Consider the following 19,666-nt stretch of genomic DNA (forward strand, 5'->3'; position numbering starts at 1 on the left):
TGTTCTTATAATTAGATCTAGTTCTAAAGACAAAATACAGTTTTAAGCATTTTTTACTGTTTTTTTTCTTTCAAAGCCAAGCCTTCAGAAAGACACAAAAAGTCTCACTAATGTTGAGATAGGTTTGCTAATCTCAGTTGCTCCCTCAGCTGTAAAATTTACCCAACTAAAACTTCACTGTACAAGGCAATGCAGGAAAGAACAGTAAACACAGGAAGGGAGCACAGGAAAGGGAAATAATGGACTTCATTTTTTTAGGGGAGACATTACATCATTTGCACTGCAATATATCCTTCTTTCACAGCCAGAATAATATTGTCCAGGTCCAAGATAAGAAATATATTTATTTAGAGAATAAATCTAGCTCAGATTTCATGATAACAACATTTGCCATATTAATATTACAGTTACTCTCAGTTAATACTCAGTAGTTAATAATATGTTACACGCAAAGTGAAAAGATCTTCTGAATGAGCTGTAGACGTAATCTGGGAATTGCTGGATTCAGAATTTGGCTCACTCCATTCTTGGAGGGTTCCTTCATTGCTGCATACAAGGGTATAGGGTTTGGTCTTCAACTCGCAGAAACCAGTTGACTTCTGCCTCCTAGTTTTTTGGGTTTTTTTTCTTTTTGACATCTTTAGAGCCCAGCCCGACAACAAGAACAAATTATCAGGCTACTGTCAAAAATTGCACAGAGTCCAGCCTAGCCTTTGTAGATCAGACATTGCTCTACTTGCAGCAGACCTCATGCAAAGACTCCTGCTGCAAGATGTGGGTCAGCAGGAGGCTGAACTCTGGTGCCCAGCATCTTGGGTTGGGCTCCAGCTGCAGCTGCTGGTGGAGTCATTGTTGAAGGATGAAGGACAGTAGCCAGTGAAGCTACTACTTTGTCATTATGGAAGTGCTGGGCACATTGCAGATAGAAGGTGTATTTTTGGCTTGCACTGAAATTGTGATCCTCTTTTCCAGGAAATGTGGTCATACTTTATTGAATTTGGTCAGGAGGTGGAAAGGGACTTTCTTAAGCACAATCCTAAAAATCTAAGGAGTTTCTACAGGCACAAAGAGCAATTCAGCTATTACAACTCTCCCGAGCCAGAAATGAACAGACGACTTCATGAGGTGTGGCTTGTTGTGTATTTCCTATGCATTCATTGCAATACATGATGTGAAGGTCAGCGTGTGTCTCTCCAGTGGTAGCAAATGTTCCCGCAATACACACTTACAAACACATGAAGTAGTGAGCAGCATTCACTCCCCTTGCCCAGCTCATGCGTGGTATGTGGGCTTGTCCTATTGTTCCTGCTGCCCCTAATATACACGTAAATGACTCAGAATTCGTAACTCCTTATTCAGCAGCAGCTCCGAAGAAGTGGACTAAGGATGCCTTGCGACCTGCATTTACCACTGCATGGTGATGTCTTTGTGACTGATGATTCACCAATCTGCTCCCAGGGAGTTCCTCCCCTTTGTGAACCCTCTGTTTGCATCTCCATGGTGCCCCTGCCTGGAGCTTGCCATCTGTGCCTCAGGCGTTCCTCCACTCACATCGGTCTCTGCATAAACCTGCCCTCTTCATGCTAGGAAAATGGACCTGCTGATATCTATAGATATCTAGATATGCTGATATCTATGGTGATCAAAGCTACTTCCCACCATGTTATTGGCTCTGTCTTTCAGATCTGCTTGTTGTGCAGGAATCAGAAGCTATGAGCTTGATTAATTGGCTTAGGCTACCTTTCCCTTTTCTGTTTTGCCAGTGTTGTGTCCTGTGTGGCCCAGCATGGCAATCTCCATGCTGTGCAGTGAGCTAAGGACATGCAGAGCAGGTCCTCAGACCACCATCCTCAGCAACATGCAGAAACAAATGGAACTGTCATAATTCACAGGAGAACAAAGGCCTATAATTTTCTGCCTGAATTGAACATATCTCTGCAAAATTCCATGACTCACCAAGTAGAAAATAATCCAGATGACTCCGTTTATTGGTACATTGGTTAATTTTCCTTATTTCAAAATGGTTCCTTATTTCAAAAAGGTTCCTAGTAATGCAAATGTCACTCGGCTTTATTCAGCTAAACCACGTTAAATGCATAGGTTTGGCACAGCAGTGTTCCCTTCTGCCCCAAACTTATTTCTGTATTTATATAATATCCTCTGTGCACAAAGAATGCTTTTATTAGCTTTATAGAATGTACCTCCCCTCTACAGAAAAAAAATTAGTTAATGACAGCACAAGAAATGCTACAAAATAAAATTAAATTCAAAATTCAAAAAAACTGCTATATATAATAACATTCACACCAAGCTTAAAACTAGTACTATTTGGATCACAGACCATTATTGAATGCTAGAGTAAAGAAACTACTTAAGTAATGATAATTACTATTTTAAAATAGGTAACAGTGTGAACTGGAAGATTTAATGTGTTTTTTCCTGTTAATGTACAGACCCATTCCCAGAATTTCACTGGACCGTGTGGACAGACCAACTGTCACAGCTGTCTATCAAGGCTGAATTATATGAAGGCAAATAATACAGGCTTTGTGGTTCAACTGAAGCAGCAGTCTCGAAAGTTTCCATTTCTCATCCAAGCGCACTGTGGGAACATTGTCTTCGCCCTCTCTGAAAAGAGAATAGAACAATTATGCTACTGAAATTCCTCCACAGTAGGTCTGAAAGACTGTTTATGTCCAGCCAGGGAGACAGGGGAAACTAAAAGCAGGGGTTTCATGACAGCAGGTGGGGGGAGTTTCAGGGCATATACTTCAGTGACATAATGGGCCTGATTCTTCTCATTTAGGCTGAAGCCAAAGCTGGAAGATTTAATAGCAATGGAGGAAATGGCAATGAAATTGCAACATTAAATGCACTGGTAGAAGTATTACCTTGAAACAAAGCTTTTCTATTGGCTTTCTGAATCAATCAGGTAATTGATGCTAATGTGAAGATCAGAGCCGTAAACTAGACAGGAAAATACACTAGCCACACAGAATTTTTTACCATTTACCATTTTAGGAGCTCTACTGCGTGAAGTGCGAGTACACAGCTCTCATGGGAGTCAGATGTGCTGAGAAGATAGAAGGCAATGACCCAATTTGTCCCTCCTAATAGTAATATTCATTAGCGTTAGAGATAAACCAGTATTTGGTTTCATGCAAACACATACTATGTTTCAACATAACCTTAGGAAATCAGCTACTCAGGTTGCCCCAGAGCTTCTCAGTTCAGAAGTGGTAGGTGTGAGAGTGACATTTCATTCTATTGTACTATAATCTCATTTTTCCTGAGGTTATTTTAGTGCCAGTTATAGCTCAATAAGTAATGAGTAACAACAATTACACAGTAATACACCAATCCTTAAGTGTTCGGGTGCAAATAATCACCTGGGGCTACCGTTGCTTGCAGGCAGAGTCAACACCTCCCTAGAGAGTTCCCAATACATTTTTTTTACAGATGAAGGTAGTGTAGAGGCAGCCAGTCACCAGCACTGCAGTTAAGAAATTGGTGTCTACACAGATGACAAACTATGCAATGATTTCCCTGTGCTCTCTGGTTATCATCCAAAGTCACAAGGTTTGGCAGCAGGACCATTTGATGGTCAACTTAAAGAACTTTCTACTGGCTACCTTCGAAGGGAGACTGCAAGCCCTTCACAAAACAGCTAGTTTTAGTCATATTTTAGGTAATAGTACAGCAGATGCCCAGTTCTTCCTGGGGCCTTGATATAAACGTATAACATAAAAACACTTAACAATAACAAGTTATTCTTCATATTTTGAAAAACTCTTGGTACATTTTTCAGTGGGCTACTGATATGAGAGTGCAGTGACCAACCTCCCCTGGAAGTAAACAGAAAGATTTCTCTTGAGTGGACAGAAGATACTGGGTGAGGGCATTACATTGAACAATCTGAGACAGTATGCTCAGAAGAAACCAGAAACTTTGTGTTCTTAAGGTTCCATGTAGGCAAACTAACGCTGTGACACAGAGACACCTTCTCAATCTCAATTAGTGCTAAACTAATTAACAAAACTGTTCTATACACTACAGCTAGTAGTATTTCTCTTCTTTCTTGGCTAATCCTTAGTGAGATGTAAGGGTGACTGAGTATCTAATTACTCCTTAATTGAATGCACACTTTGTACATTTTTCACTAGTTCAAGCTTAATGCTTTTGGTCCAAAAATCAAAGTCAGTGAAATTAAGTTGAACAGGGATTTGGGCAGCTATTGTATTAAAGGATTACTTTTGGAAAGGAGCCTAATTATGAGCCAGTCTGAAGATATCAATTGTGTTTGTTACAGAAACACATAATATATTGTCTGACAAAAGCCTAATTGTATATATTAGTAGTGTTGTTATTCATGTTTACCCATTATTCTTGTTTAAGAATAATTTTTCTACCATGCTAAATTCAAAGCACTGTTTAACAATATATATGATCCAGCATCACACTAATCAGACTAAAGGTTTATGCACATCAAGATACCTGCTTCTCTTATTCTTCTGAAGGGTGTTTGGAAATGTAATAATTGAGCTAAATATTATATAAATGTGCATGTGCATTATAATCAGAAAATTGCCTACACGCATTGCTTGTTTGAAGTTTATATGTCTGCCTCTGAAATCTCCTTTGCTGGGTTGAGCCCTGTACATAGATGAAGTCCCACTGCTTCTGGGGGGTTCTCTGCAGGTCAGGCACCTATCCCAAAGAAAAGCTTTCAGGATCAGCATCAAAAACTGTAAATAGCTGGGGAATTTGAGGGCTCCTATCACAATAACCATGGTTTAAAACAGAGAAATATTAACCAGGTTAAGCAAAACTCACAAATAATTCTTGAGGGAAAAAAAAAAATCATTGTTTCCAAAATAGTTGTCAATATTTTACTGCAAATTATTGAAAAAAATATTATGATTGCATATTTAGTTCTAATTCTTTGGTACACTAATTTTATGTACATATTTTCCTAAGAGAGAGTAAATTTTCTTGAACAAAACTGTCTATCTGACACAACAATGCCACGGCAAGACTGTAACTTAATCTCAGAGACAAGGTATAGGATCACAGATAGATTCACACTGGTATATTTTTAAGAACCAAAGGTCCCAAGTTTCCATAGTAATAGAATACAATTATAAAAGAGAAAAGATGTAAGAAAACTTCAGTGTAAAAGATTACTTTTCAAAGTTTTCCAAAAGTGTTGAAAAGTACATATAAATGGAATATGGAGAAGCGAAATAGGATGGCCATGATAATATGCCATTCCATCTGACAAGGAGGAAATGAGATACCCCATTGCAGCAGTCTTAGGCCAAGATCACCACACAAGATCAAAACCATTCTTCTGCTACTTAGAAGTAGACAATCCCCTTTCTGGACAGCTTTTCCACCTCTTTTGTCTTGCCATATTCCTTACCATTGTTGCCTCACACAATGTCTCCATTTTGTCCCTGTGAAAGTATCTTGTCTCCTCCTCCTTAATACTAGGTTAAACTAAAAAGTTAAGAAAAATTTCAAAGGACATGAGTAGTAAGATCACTTTAACACTGACTACACATTACCATTCTCCTATCCCATCTAAAATACAGCACCTGAAAGCATGGTCAAGCATGGATTTCAGAGTGTCTCAGAAGAGAAGACTCACTACTTCATTAACTTTTATGTTTCCTGTAACATCTTGTATTCCTCTTCCATGACAAGGTCACAATTTATTCAGTGCCATGGTCCACATCTGACTCTGTGGGTATTTAACATCATCTAGCTAACTAAAGTGTATCTGTATTTCTCTTGAGCTGTGAGGATAAATAAATATGTTTTAAAAATTATAAATATGTTTTGCTTTTTAACACTGTTCTATATTTCATAGCCTCTGGTGTTAGTTATAAAATATTGCTAAAAACAGTTACTACTGGTATTCTTTTCCTTGAGTAAGAATTATAAGTTGCAAAAATGTTTTCAGTAACCCAAATAACTTTGTCAGTTTTGTTTTCTATCATCTGTTTTCAAAACATTACTATCTGCTTAACAAGAGTCTGTTTGCAAAATGCATACTTTAATTGCATGATTTTCATCCGTATGAAAGAATCCAAAATTCCCAAAAGAATAAAGATCTGTGAATATTAGCACCCTCAGTTCCAATGAAGTAGTAACATTCTGCTTTAATTTCCCAGCATGATTTCATCTAGGTAAGAGAGAATGTACTCCACTTTCTCACATCTTGTATAATACTGCTGAAGAAACATCTGCATGTTGTATGCTTTCTTCTCTGTGTGCATGATCATACACATGTATCTGCATGTCCTTCTAATATCCTTGACATCTGAGAGCTTACATCACTAAATTTTATACCTACTAATACAGATTCTTTATATTTTACAAAATATGTAGATTTATCAGAAAAGATTTAAACTTCCTACCATTTTCCTTCACTACGAATTTGCAGCATTTTCCCCATAAGTGAAAACAACATAGCAAGGTCTCAGTGTGTTCAGACCCTAGCTTTTGTGTTGAAATTGCCAATAAACATGCCATGAGGGTTTTTTTTTAAGACAGGTGTTCCTGATTATATTATCAATCAGTTTCTGAGTAGTGGTGCACAAACTATACATGGTTTACTGTGAGCAGCTGGAAATTATACTCTCGCAATGTTTTTCGAAAAAAGGCTGATGATAAGAATGCATTGTGGATTGCAAAAAGTGTGTGCTGCTGATAGAGAACCAGGAGCCAAGAAATTTGGGAGCCCTTGTCAACATGAAGTAAAGGAATCTTATCTAAAGCATATAGCAGAGATCTGATTCCTAGGCTACCTCATGATTTTGTTTAGCTTTAAAAAAGAGGCAATATTTTGTTCCTTTTTTCCCCTTCTTCCTGTTTTCCATTTCTCCACCAGTATTTATGTATTTCTAAAAGGAGCTCAGTAAAGGACTGAACAAGGACAATTCCAACATGTTATTTATTCTGGTAGCAACTAGAATTTAAAATGGTTTTCTTCATTTTCTTCTTCTTTTAGGGCTTGATGATTCCCTGTATTGATGCTCTGGCCTGGATACAGCATGAATTCCTGCTACAGCAGTGGTCAGTCTATGACTCTTGGGCTGCCCATGGCTACTGAAACATTGTGGCTCCTGTGCCAGAGATATGTCACACAAGCAACAGAAGTAGCCAGTTGCTACTCACTCATTTCCTCCACTAATCTTACTACTAATTCCCTCGACTGCAGGAAAACAAGTCAGGCTGACATCACAGTGTCAATCTCACGTCCCATTCCCTCCTATTACAATGAAGTAGTGTGAAGCCACCTGAGAAGGCAGTATCTCTCAACCATTCCTGAAGCTCTTCCTCTCCTGAACTCCTCCGTGTTCCTAGTATGTTTCCAGTAGCTCTCAGATTATGGTGTGCGGTTCACAAGCCAAAGGTATTTGGCCCTCTGTCCTGTGGTCTGCTCATGCTCTCAAATGTAAGCACATTCTCAAGTACTCTGAAGTGGCAGCAGTGTTGTGCACACTACAGAAGGTCTTAAAGACAGGAGAACAATAGTCGGTTTTGTTGATAACATAATGTTGAGCCTCTTTCAAAGACAGAAACAACAATTAAACCAACTCCTTCTTAAGCACAAAATCAAAACTCATGGAGACAAACAATGACTGATGAAAAATCACTTGCTGAGAAGCAGAACAAATATTCCTATTTCATCACATCTAGGAAATCAGTATTTATATTTCTAAACAGCCAGTGTTGATAGTTGTTTTGTTTTTTTAAACCAGGAAAAAGAGAAGAATGGTTGTAATAGCTTAATGATGCATGGACGCTGAAAGCTCACTCCAGCTTTGGATCAACACAACAGGAAAGTATAAAATCCATGAGTGTAGGAACTTCCTCAGAGCAACTTGTCTTTGAGCTTCCAGGAACCACAAAGGCTAGTAGTAACTGAGAGGAAAGATATATACTAATTGGTATTGTTGACCTCCATTAAAGCATGAAGCTCACTGAGATCTGCTTAGACTAAGAAATGACAAATAGAATCACGCTGTTCTTAACTCCAGTTCTCAAAGGCAATGCATAATCGCACAGCTCACTGTTTATCTGAATGTCCTTTCATAAAGTATATTCTACCAATATCATACAATGTGCAATGTCACAAAGAGGGGAATGCACAACCACCCGTTTAGTAATAGCTCACTCCCACTGGCAACACTGACCCTCTGTTCAACACCCTATAGAAGGGGTAGTACATGGCTTTGCTGCCACAAGAGCAGCTCAGCAGCTCCAAAAATAAATTTGCACCATGCATGTACTAAACGCCATGGATACTGTCACCATACTGCCCTCTCTCCTTATCCTGTATTATGAAACTAATGTTGTGCCATTTTTTGCTTGTCTGCTCAGACCCCATAATACTATGCAGATAGTCTCTGCAATACCAGGTATGCTGTCTCTGTTCCTCCCACCCTAAATTACTCTCTCCTATTCCTTAGGCCTAGCACAATCCCTTAGTATTTTAATGATGTCACATACATTCAAAATTAGAGGAAAAAGAAGTATAGCTTGGAAAGTGGTAATTATATTAAGAACAGTTTTTAATCCAAGCTAATTTCAACTACCATAATTTACAGGGCATTGGATAAACTTGCAGCTACTGACAATCTGAGGTCAACTAAAGATGTATGTGTACATACAAATGTGTATGTGTGTTTGTGTAAATAAAAATTGATGCTTTTTTAGGAGTTTCTGAATCAGTCACAAAGCTGTTCAGGAGAACTGGAATAACATAGATAGGTAGATAGAATAGGTAAAGACCATCACCACACCTGGAAGACAAGTCTTGATTTATGGATGCAAAAAAAACCCCATTCTTTTTGTAACTGGTATGTGCACTTTTTAAAACAACACATTGAAGACCAAATTCTTTTGTTTATTTGTTATGCTTCATGGTAAATAAATTAAAGTTTATTCATTTCAAAAGAAAATATTTTCTAAATATGATTTTAACAAGTTTTTTTTTAGCACCAAGTCTTATTGCCTTCTATTAAAAGAATTTTACTGATTTCCATGACTTCTGTACCAGGCATTTATCTGACCTTCCCTGAGTCAAGGGAAGCAAAGCCATTTAAACTATAATATGCACGGAATCATGTTTATACACCCTGATTTGCAAAGAAATGTAGACATGTGTCTAACTCCTTAAGCATGCCACACTGAATTCAGTATCATTATCAATGCAAGTTGATATCCATGTGTTTAAAATCAGACATCTTTCTGATTCACTGTAAAAATTCTCAGTACCTTCTGTGAATTTAGCTTACAGATTTAGCCACTGATATAACAGAGAAGGCAGGTCTATCAAATCAATTATGTGTAAAGTAACAAGGATTAAAGAGAGGGCAGTGCATCCATTGGAAACCACAAATAATGCTGTTTTCAGTGAAAAATACACTACTGAAAAAGTATTTATCCATACATCAGGTAAGGTGATAAGCCCAAAAATATGATAGCCTGTTGGAATATTGACAAATCACATGTTTAAAAAAAATGAATCAGGCCCCAAATAGGCAAAAGACTTGCCTTTAGTAAGAATGGTAGATTTAGGGTTTTTCTTATTTGCTTTCTAAGACTGATAGCATTTGTTGTTCCCATTTTTAAGCTTTTCTGTATAACAATAAGAACCACAAATATTTTTTCCAGGATCATCTGAAATTATCAGGAAGTAGCCTGATGCCTTTAGCAAAGGCTCTGAGACAAGTATCAAAAAAACAGTAGTAACACAAAGGTCACAATGCTATCCTTTCTCCCTTTTCTTTCAGAAAAGGATCTGTGGATCCTGGCGGACAAGAGGTTGAACATGAGCCAGCAATGTGCAAAGAACACCAACAGCCTCCTGGGCTGCGTTAGGAAAAGTGTTGCCAGCAGGTCGAGGGAGGTGATCTTCTCCCTTACTCAGCACTGGTCAGACTACATCTGGAGTGCTGGGTCCAGTTCTGGGCTCCCCAGTACAAGAGAGACATGGACAGACTGAAGCGAGTCCAGCAAAGGGCCATGAAGATGATTAAGAGATTGGAACATCTGTCATGCATAAATACCTGATGGCAGGGAGTAAAGAAGATGCCACCAGACTCTTCTCAGTGGCATCCAGTGACAGAACAAGAGGCCATGGGCACAAACTGAAATACAGGAAATTTCATTTAAACATAAGAAAAAACATTTTTATTGTGAGGGTGATGAAACACTGGAACAAGTTGCCCAGAGACACTGTGGAGTCTCCATCCTTGGACATATTCAAAACGCAACTGGGCAAGGCTCTAAACAATTTGCTATAGTTGACCCTGCTTTGAGCAGGGGGTTGGACTAGATGATTTCCAAAGGTCCCTTCCAACCTCAACTATTCTATGATTCTATTTTCTTCATTGACTAAAACATAACTGAAATTGTTCTCCTGTCATGCCTGAAAACAAATCTGCACTGAGCTTTCCCTCCAACTTCCTTACCACCTGACTGGCTCTATCACAGGTGGATGTGATTGAAAGAGGTTGGAAATAGCAAAAAAAAAAAGAAAAAAAAAGCCTTTTCTAGGGAAATGGGATGTGAAAACTTCAGCAGCTGTAGGAGATAAAGACTGTTTGGTAAAGGATGTATTTCAAGAAACTCCACAGAATAGAATATAAAGACTCATTAATCCCAGGCCGTAGGAGACAGGTGCATATTTGGGTAGATTGGTTCTGTGGAAAAGCAGAGTTAAAAGAGGCCAACTAGACAGCAACCTACTTATCCTACAGCCAATGAATGGTTAAAGAGAGGAGCGCAGCTAAAAAGTTCAGATGAACTTCTTTATCTGCTGTGTCCTCCTGAACACACCCTTTAGAGCCTGGTTAGACTTCATTCTAGAACTGGAGGGGACTATTTGGAGATCTGGCCTTTCTTATGATAAAGAAAAAATACCCTCAAACTCAAAAAAAAAAAAAATCTGTTCTTTACCTGAGATCACACCATGGTATACCATGCTCAGGTCATCTCTGCCTTCAGTTCATCAGACTACCCCAAATTGCATCATAGATCAACATCTTATATGCCATTTGATGACAAACCACAAAGGGCTCAGCTCTGTCAAAATTTCAATCACGGCTGAGGAGCAGATGTTCTGAAGATTTCTGAACATGGCATACTTAGAGCCAGCATTCTGATTCAGTCAAAACTAATTAGACCTTTTAAGCAACCTCTTTCTATTCTTCTCTATACACCACTTACACTGAAACATTTGTCTCCTCCTTTCCTTGATGGATTCATGAGGTCAGAAACTAATGTTCCTCAAGGTTCTTCAAGCAGCTGCACCACACTGGCTTGGAATAAAAGAGAAAATATTGGAAACTCTAAAGACAGGAGAGTTCAAGCAGCCATGAGGAGGAGGGGGGGGGGCATCATGTCAGAAAAGAAGTCCACCTGTGTGTTTGTAATTGTAGTATTCATGGCATACCAGAGCTTCAAAATAAAAGATAATCTCGTCTTGAAAGCAGGGGATGCTCCCCCTTTGATCATTATGCAGATGTCACCCTGCAAACTATTATCTCCCTGCCTGCTACTGAGTCCTCATAGGAATACTCAGCCAACATAAGAAGTCCCAGGTGAAGCACCATTATTCATTCTCATGAAAGAGAGAAGATGCCTTTTCTGAGGATATCTGACCTTTGTGGGGAGCTGCTGTCCCTCAACACCTTCCTCCTGGAGAAAACAGTGCTAGGAAAGAGCTACAAAGTAAGTAGAATGGTTTTCTTCCTCTTCTGGAGGTGATCAAAGCCACGTGGTTTCTTTTTAGGCTTCATATATCTAGTTCCCAGCCCATCAGAGACAAACTCAGTAGCAAGAATGTACTGTGAACCCTTGACTGGTTGTGTGCTATTTGGACTGAGGCATCCAAAAATAAAAAGAGGACTTGACCAAATGAATTTCTGATAAATAATTCAATCAGGTGTGGAGAGCCAAAGCCCATGTCTTATGTGTGCTCTCAAGATGCCTATAGTCACAGTTCTTTTTCAGTGCTTGAGCATCCATAATTAGCATAGCCCTACAGTGAATACTATGATCTTATATTAAAAATTCCACCATTTAGGAATTAAAACTGCAGATTATTTTGTGAAGCATGGCCAAGGTAAATATTATTTAAAACAATTATTTATAAGTGTTGACAAATGTAATAAAATTCCAAACATGAAAGCAAAAACGAAATTTTCACATTTCAGTTCCAGCAGTTGTAAAACTCTTTCATGCTTAAAATTCAAAGTCAATGTGTCAAGTAATTTCACTGTTACAGAGACTTGAATCACCTGCATTGGCCTTAGGGCATTATTCACTGAGAGAAAAATTGTACTTAATATTGCTATGATTTTCCCAAGTAATTTTTATGCACAAGTTGGGTTGAATTTGAATCATCCATTTCCAGATTAAACTGATGACATTTTGTGATTGCAGAGAACCATCTAATTGAGAATTGGGCTTAGAGATGTGCCCAAAATTAAATATGGCAACGAGAAAACAATATTAATGGAAGGACCAATGTTTTGTTTTCTTCGCTTAAATTCTGGGATGCTGATATTAAATGAGGTTATAAAATAGAAAGGAATACTTGGAAAATATTTCAATACTTACATTATATTGAAAGACCTTCATCAAATTGTTGGCTACTGTCCCAGCCAATTTAATAATTTCTGTCACATGCAGGAGGAAAGATAATCTTCCCACTGGGTTTTAATGCATCCATTTTTGGAAGCTTTAAATTATTAATCTGTGTCAGGGGTTATCTGCTGCCTGATCATTTGTTAACTTCATATGAAGTTGGGAGCTGGACCCAGAGCATAATATGAAAAGGCTTGACTCCATAGCAGAGTCTGAAGTGAAGCAGGGAGTTCTGTCATTGACTTAGATAGGACAAAAATTTAATGCACAAATAAATGTCCTTACCCTACAGTGCATATCAAAACCCTTCAGCAGTATTCTTCCAGGTGAAACTGTGGATAAACTGGTTCTCTTTGTGAGCGTATGGTTTTGAAGAAAAGTGCAGACAGAAAAGCTAATGCCTTTATATAATGGATTCTACCAGTAAAATAGGGTAATGAGTTTTATTTAAACAATAAAACAACTCTATTGTTATTATTTAAATAAAATTTGTTGTATGATACTAGCTGAAAACTTTTATTAATTTATGTTACAAAGAAGCAGGACTTACTACAGAAAGCAAATGAAGACTTTTATTCTTTTTTGAAGACTTTTCAGAGTAGCTGTCTTATTAGTGGTAGATGGGGCCACTTCTATTGCAAAATCAACCATAAATGTTGTTGTCTGACTTGCTACTTCCACAGTAGCTAGTCTTGATAGCAAATTTTCTTTAAGTCTCTAAGAATCTCATTACCAGGCTTTTCATTATAGTAAAACATTGATTACCTAAGTGTAATGAGGTTTAGTGAGTAACAGTAGAGTATTGAGGGAATTTTCCTTGTAACTGATAGAGGCTGGGGGAACATGACATAGGAGGTTTTAATAACTCAAATGTGGATAATGCAGGTTCACATGTGTATTAGCTCTTATGCACTGAATCTAAAGTTAACTTAAAATTCTTGCTCTGTGAGCAAATGGGGGCTAGAAGCATGACTGAAGGATGAGAAGCAACAACTACCTTGATAAATGAAAAAATGTGAAAAATTAGCCATGACAGAAGTTAATTAATCAGTCTCCTCTTGTATCTGCACTGGTTTTGCACAAGACTCATTGTTGGGTTGGAAAAGTACAGCATTCTAACACAGGGAGAAGAGATCCAAAAAGAAACCTTCCAGAATTAGTACCCTGTTTCTTAAAGTTTAACACTAGAAAGACTCACCAATGATTGATCTTATAAAAACAAATTAAGAAATCAACCAGTGCACCTCCATAACTGGGAAATCTATCACATAACCTTAGGTGTAATCTGCTGCTGCTCATTGCAGTAGCAGAATTTTTAAAGTTGCAAGAAATAACTGTGATCTAACTGTGCCTGATCCACTACCAACTGAAGTCAACACAAAGACTTCAATTCATTAAATTGCATACCAGATTCCAGCCACAGAAGAACCTAATTCTTAGCATTTCAGGAAGACAAACCAAACTATTTTTACCACAGGATAAAATAAAATATTACAGAGTCAAGATTTACAATTGTGACAATGTCCTCTGTGCATTTTTTTCTCCTTTAGTAAAATCTCCCCAATGAAAATTATTTCAATGTTTTGATTCTTCTGCTAAGCTTTTACTTACCTGAATAATGATTTATTTTTGTTTTTCTTCCTCTTCTGCTACTGAAATGCAGCCCTGATGACTCTGTCGCTAAGTGGCTGAGTTGGTCTAAAGTTATCTCCTAAGATTCCATCACAGCCATCTAAAAGTTCTGCACCTTTAACATGTGTCCTCAATCTACGAAATTCTTCTATCTGAAAGGCAGAAAACAAACATGAAGAAGCTGTGATACATTCCTCACCATGGGACTAATGATCAAAAGCAGCCATGCCCAGCCACTGTTGCAGCTTTGACTCTTTGAGTATTTACATACCATGTATTTAAATATTCATTATTACCATTTTAAAATAATTGGCAGCACTGTAAAAACACGTAACATGTAGGGAAAAATAAGAACTTTTATGCACATGGTTTTTCAAACTTATCCTTCACATTTCCATCATTTGGGGGGGGGAACCTATATCCTTCCCATCCATTGTAGATTACATCCCACAAATCAACCTCAGAGTTATTACAGCAGAATAATCATTCCGGTCTTCTTCAAAAAAGTGCATTTCAGGAATAACTCAGTCAACTGGAAACTGTTATGAATTTTTTTCAGTGATTTATTTATTGCCTGAAATTGTTGCTTCATTTAAATAAAAATTATTTGCTAAACTAGGAGCATTTTGATCAGACTCTCAACTTTAGATGAAATCTGTCAACACTTTACACTGAAAAGTATCATGTTTTTTCCAATCAAAATGAAACTACACTTCAAAGGTTCTGTAGATGTAAGTGCTAAACATTTTTTTTAATCAAATATAATTTTGAAATTTTGAAATGATCATATAAAATATTTCAGTTGATCCAAAGGAAATAACTGACTTATTAATCTCACTTTTTGACATTTTTCAGTTTTATCTGATTTATATTGGTGATAAATGTCAGTAGCTTTCATCTCCACACCCAGTATCAGCACTGAGCTATGTGTGATAAAAGACTAAGAAAATCAATGCATTTTTCAGCAACATTACACCTCATTGTTCAATAGTATTGTTTTTAGACGTCCGTTATTTTAAATGAGTACAATTACTAAAAAACTACATTTGTTTTCACTTTGGCATGTTGACAAACTATCTGAGCTGGATACAGCAAACCCACCTGAAGGCTGACCCATGTAGGCTGAGCCTCTTGTACTTGCACTGACCCTGTGATGCCTCACTATCCAGCTCAGCTGTACCTTGAAACTGAAGCTCCACAGAAAGCATAATGGAGTTTGAAATATTTTATCATTTTATCATTTATCATTTTATCAGCCGAGAGATTAGAGAGAAAGGGTAAACTACTCCATGAAAAACACCCTATGCGGGACTAAAGGGAGAATACAAATCTGATCCCAGAATTAAAGGAAATGAGGTACTAAACAGCAGGTAATGGCATTTTTATTTTTATATTGCCTGTAGAGAATAGTTTCCTATTGCAATTTGAAAGACAGCTGCTTTCATTGTTTTTTTCCACTCTACAGCATAAATGATACAGACTTATTTAGTTGATCTAGAGGCTAGCTTTGCTCTGCTGCTTTTTCCTCAAAAACCACTGTACCTAGAAATCAACACTCTTCTGCTTCTTGCAGCTGAGATATAAGGCAGCAACTTGGACTGAAAAGATGAAAGGCAGAAAAAACTGTGAAACTCCTTTAAAGTGTTTTTAAGGGCAGATCCTTATTCTGGAAGGGTTTTTTTATGTTTATGTTTTAAATCAAACTGAAAACAAACCCACTACAGGCTTGTGAACTGAAAAAGTCTTCCGGACTCAAATGCTGGTAAATCACTGAATGGGTTCTGTAAGATAGCCTCGTTCACCATTGCTGAACTGAATCAACATTGCAAAGTCTGAAATAAATGTAGTTTAGGAAGGAGCATTTTACAAGAACGCGGCATTTTTTTGATCTTTTGAGAATGAGAGATTTCAAATAAACACAGATGAAAGAGAGTGGAAAGCCGACTCTGTGCACAGCTGGCATTTGTGAACTATCTGCTACTCTAACTACAAATGCTCTTCTCCAAACCTAAAGTAGAAACTTTCCTCAGGAGGTACTCCTCACAAAGCAGCTTCCAGTTTGTTCAGTCAAGAAAGTAGAACTGACCTGATCCCTATGCCTGTCCTTTAGCTTGTAGGGAAGTCAGGAACTGCAGCCTCACTCTGGAGGAGGGATCACTTTTGAGCCTGCTAGCCTCCTTGTTCAATCTTTGATATCATGTTTCAGACCCATCTGACAGAGATCCTCTACATACACAGTTGTCCACTTCACTCTTGAGAAGTGGTTCTGTCAAAAAAGAACGCCTGCCTAGAAAGAACGCTAGCTGTGCTGATACTACTTTTTCCATTAAATTTCCATGTGGAAAAGGGAATGTGTGTGCTGCACTGATTCTGCTTCGTGTAACATGGGATCATTTACTATCTCCTCTCCACTTTCCTACCCCAATCCTCTCACAAATCAGTGCTGTGAAGTACACCTTGTAGGACTATAGAGGAAATAGGTACTTTCAAGGGACACAGATAAAATCCTTGGATATCTACACACCTTCGACAGAAATAGCCATACATAAAAGTTCTTCTCATGCCCAGAAGACCCTGAGGCTGACCCAGTCCTGTTCACAATGAAACTCAGGATCAAATTCTACCCAGTGGAAGAGTAAATCCACAATGTTAACATTCACATTTCTACTGAGCAAAAACAAAGCTTTTATATCTTGCACAGTTTTCAATGAATGTTTATACCACTTCCCCACAATGCCTAATATTGCTTAATCCATTTTACTTAAATATTTGCTGAAGAACAGAACAAACAAAATTAAGAATATTTGCATGCTTTCTCTGTGCACATTTCTCTTATACGAGAAATAGGAGCATTATAATTTTCCTTGAAAATTTCATGTGCCTTCATGAAAACAGACCTGTTTCCCAGTGAACAGAATACCACAAACCTTACGGAGTGCTTTATTTCACAGACTACACAAATTTTGCATAATTTCTGCTCTGTCTGTGCTAGTTACTATTTCTGTCCTTTAAAATGATTTGATTTTGAATCAGCTAGACAAAAGGACTAGAGACCTAGCTGCTCAATACAAAACCAGTTAACTCTGACGACGAGTACAGCAGAACAGCTCCTCACTGTATCATTGTTTAAGATCACTGCTCTTACTGGCTTAGACAATGTACTTGTTCCATGCTTCAGTGAACCACAAAGCAAATTATTCGCAAACATCCAATTTTAAAAATATATAGTGGAGAGAAGCACGAGCAAGTCTTTCCCCATCTTTTCCTGCTCTTTACAGGCCTACTAGGAGGGAGATTTCTATTTTTTTCATTATATTTCTGCAATCTACACACGTGGGCTAGCTGTCTCACAATAGCAGTCAACATGTAATTCTTTCCCTGCTGTATACTTTAACATGAGACAAGTGAGGATGATAAAAACACAAAAGGAGGGCAGAGATGTGCAAAAAGAGTACTGTCAATAGCACAAGGCAGCTTTCCAGACAAGGCTTGATCTCCTTTCCACTGAGGTCAATAATATAACTCCAAGAATCAGACTGCAAAGCCCTTATTCTCAGTGGAGAACATTCACTTTATCCAGACTTCATAGAACTGTTTGTGAAAGAAATCACTCTCTGAGGGAAGTAAGGAGCGCAGCATCAAGTCACAGATTTCAGTGTAAGCAGAATCAGACTCTAGGAATGCACATGCTGATGCTGCAGTCCCAGTTTACTCTTTTGCTATTCACATAACTAACATATTCAGACCACAGCTGCTGAAGTGACATGCCTATGGAGATGATTCTCCTTTTATTTACATTGGCTTAAACCAGGATCAACTCCATGCATTCAGTTGAACCTTACCATTTAAAATTGTCTTCAGGAGAAAAAGATTATCTACTTTGAAATGGTCAGCCTATTACACCTCCGGAAAAATAGTTACTTCTCTACTGTTTTTACGATAAGCAAATATGAAATTATACAGGTATGCCCATGAACAAGAATTATAATTTTATTCATTTTGTTTTCCCTTATGTCCTATAGTATGTTAAGCTAATCGATACTGCTACATTAATTACAGGAAATGAGAATGTGAATGAGTATCTTGCCTCCAATGTATTCAGCTTCATCGGAGGAAGGCAATAAACCCTATTCCATATCTGATTGTGTCATTATTTATTATAATTTATTATTGACACTCAGAAGCTGATTATTTTATGGCCTGATGCATGAAAACAGAAAGCCGTGAATTCGTCTCTTACCTGCTATAATCACAGACACTGCTACTATTTATATAAATGGTTCGAAGTTTCAAAAACTGTATTCATTAATATCCCACAGAATAAAGTTCTACAAGGTAATGACACATGTAAAAAAATGTATTTAAATTAACTAGAAATGCATTTTCGCTGATAACTACGCTTTACTGCTACAAGCATGTTTAATAAAATTAAATGCATTTACCAGCCTTCCATGGATGATTTGAAATGGTATATGCTATACTACATCCTCTTATTTTCCACAGACAAGACTTCTTGTATTTCTAATCTCTCCTTAAATGGAATCTCTCATATGTACTCTCACTCATATGCACAAAAAGTTCAGCTACTTAACTGCAGTCAAAATGCTGAATACAAGTTAAAGACTTGGATGCCCAGGTTATAACAAGGTATTTTGGCACTCACAAAGAGATCTTATTTTGGTCACCCTGGAGAACTCTCAGTGCATTTTGACTTTGAAATCCCAGAATCATTGTTTCTCACTTGCCTCATAGCTGCTCCCAACTGACATCTGAAAGGAGTATCTGATGTAAGTTAAATTTTTATCCCGTCTTGGCAACAGCCCTTCGCGTCCTTAATAAGGCTCTTCTGCACAACCTTGACTTTAATGCTGCTGTATTCCTAAGTAACAGTGATGTTTTTTCTAACTGATGCTTATATACAATGAGTACAAAGCATTGTGGACCATCTTGGCATGAGTCCGCTCCAATCTCACTCTGTTCCAGAGCCACATCTACTTGCATGCTATGTCAGCAGCAGGGTGGCAGTATTGTCACCCAAGCCATCCATGACGTATAAGTCCTTCATCACTGCAATGTTCTTGCTGGATTGGGTTTAGTTTAGTTTAGTTTAGTCCCAGGTAAGGCCATGCTATAACTCATCAAGGCAATACATAAGCCAGCTATCCCTCACCTAAAGCTCCAGGCCATTGTCATGAATCACATGCTTTTCCCTAGATATTATGTGTGCATGGGAGGATCTCTCTTAAAGAGAAGTATTCAAGATGTGCTCAGTAATTAAAGCACAAAAGCAGTGCTGAACCATGGATTTTTACATCAGTAGCACAATATTTCTCACGTGGAGTTTTATCCCCTTCACACCACATTCTAC

General features: G+C 37.8%; 1 protein-coding gene across 2 annotated transcripts in view; it reads right to left on the minus strand.

Annotated features, from left to right (window-relative positions):
• Positions 1-324: 324 nt before the first annotated feature.
• The window catches only part of CA8 (carbonic anhydrase 8), a 52,420-nt gene continuing 33,078 nt past the window's right edge, over positions 325-19,666 (minus strand). Inside the window, exons 8-10 of one of the 2 annotated variants that reach the window (XR_010883292.1) lie at positions 14,278-14,450; positions 11,245-11,332; positions 10,083-10,163 (exon numbers count right to left, since the gene is read on the minus strand). Coding sequence is in view for 1 of the 2 variants with exons in the window: in XM_067290488.1 (XP_067146589.1) it covers positions 14,316-14,450 (135 nt within the window). In the remaining variant the exon portion in view is untranslated. Of the gene's footprint in view, positions 2,629-10,082; positions 10,164-11,244; positions 11,333-14,277; positions 14,451-19,666 lie in introns of those variants that run through there. The other variant, XM_067290488.1, reaches the window with a different exon arrangement.

The sequence above is a fragment of the Apteryx mantelli genome, chromosome 2 (genome assembly GCF_036417845.1).
Source record: "Apteryx mantelli isolate bAptMan1 chromosome 2, bAptMan1.hap1, whole genome shotgun sequence".
NCBI classification, from domain to species: domain Eukaryota; kingdom Metazoa; phylum Chordata; class Aves; order Apterygiformes; family Apterygidae; genus Apteryx; species Apteryx mantelli.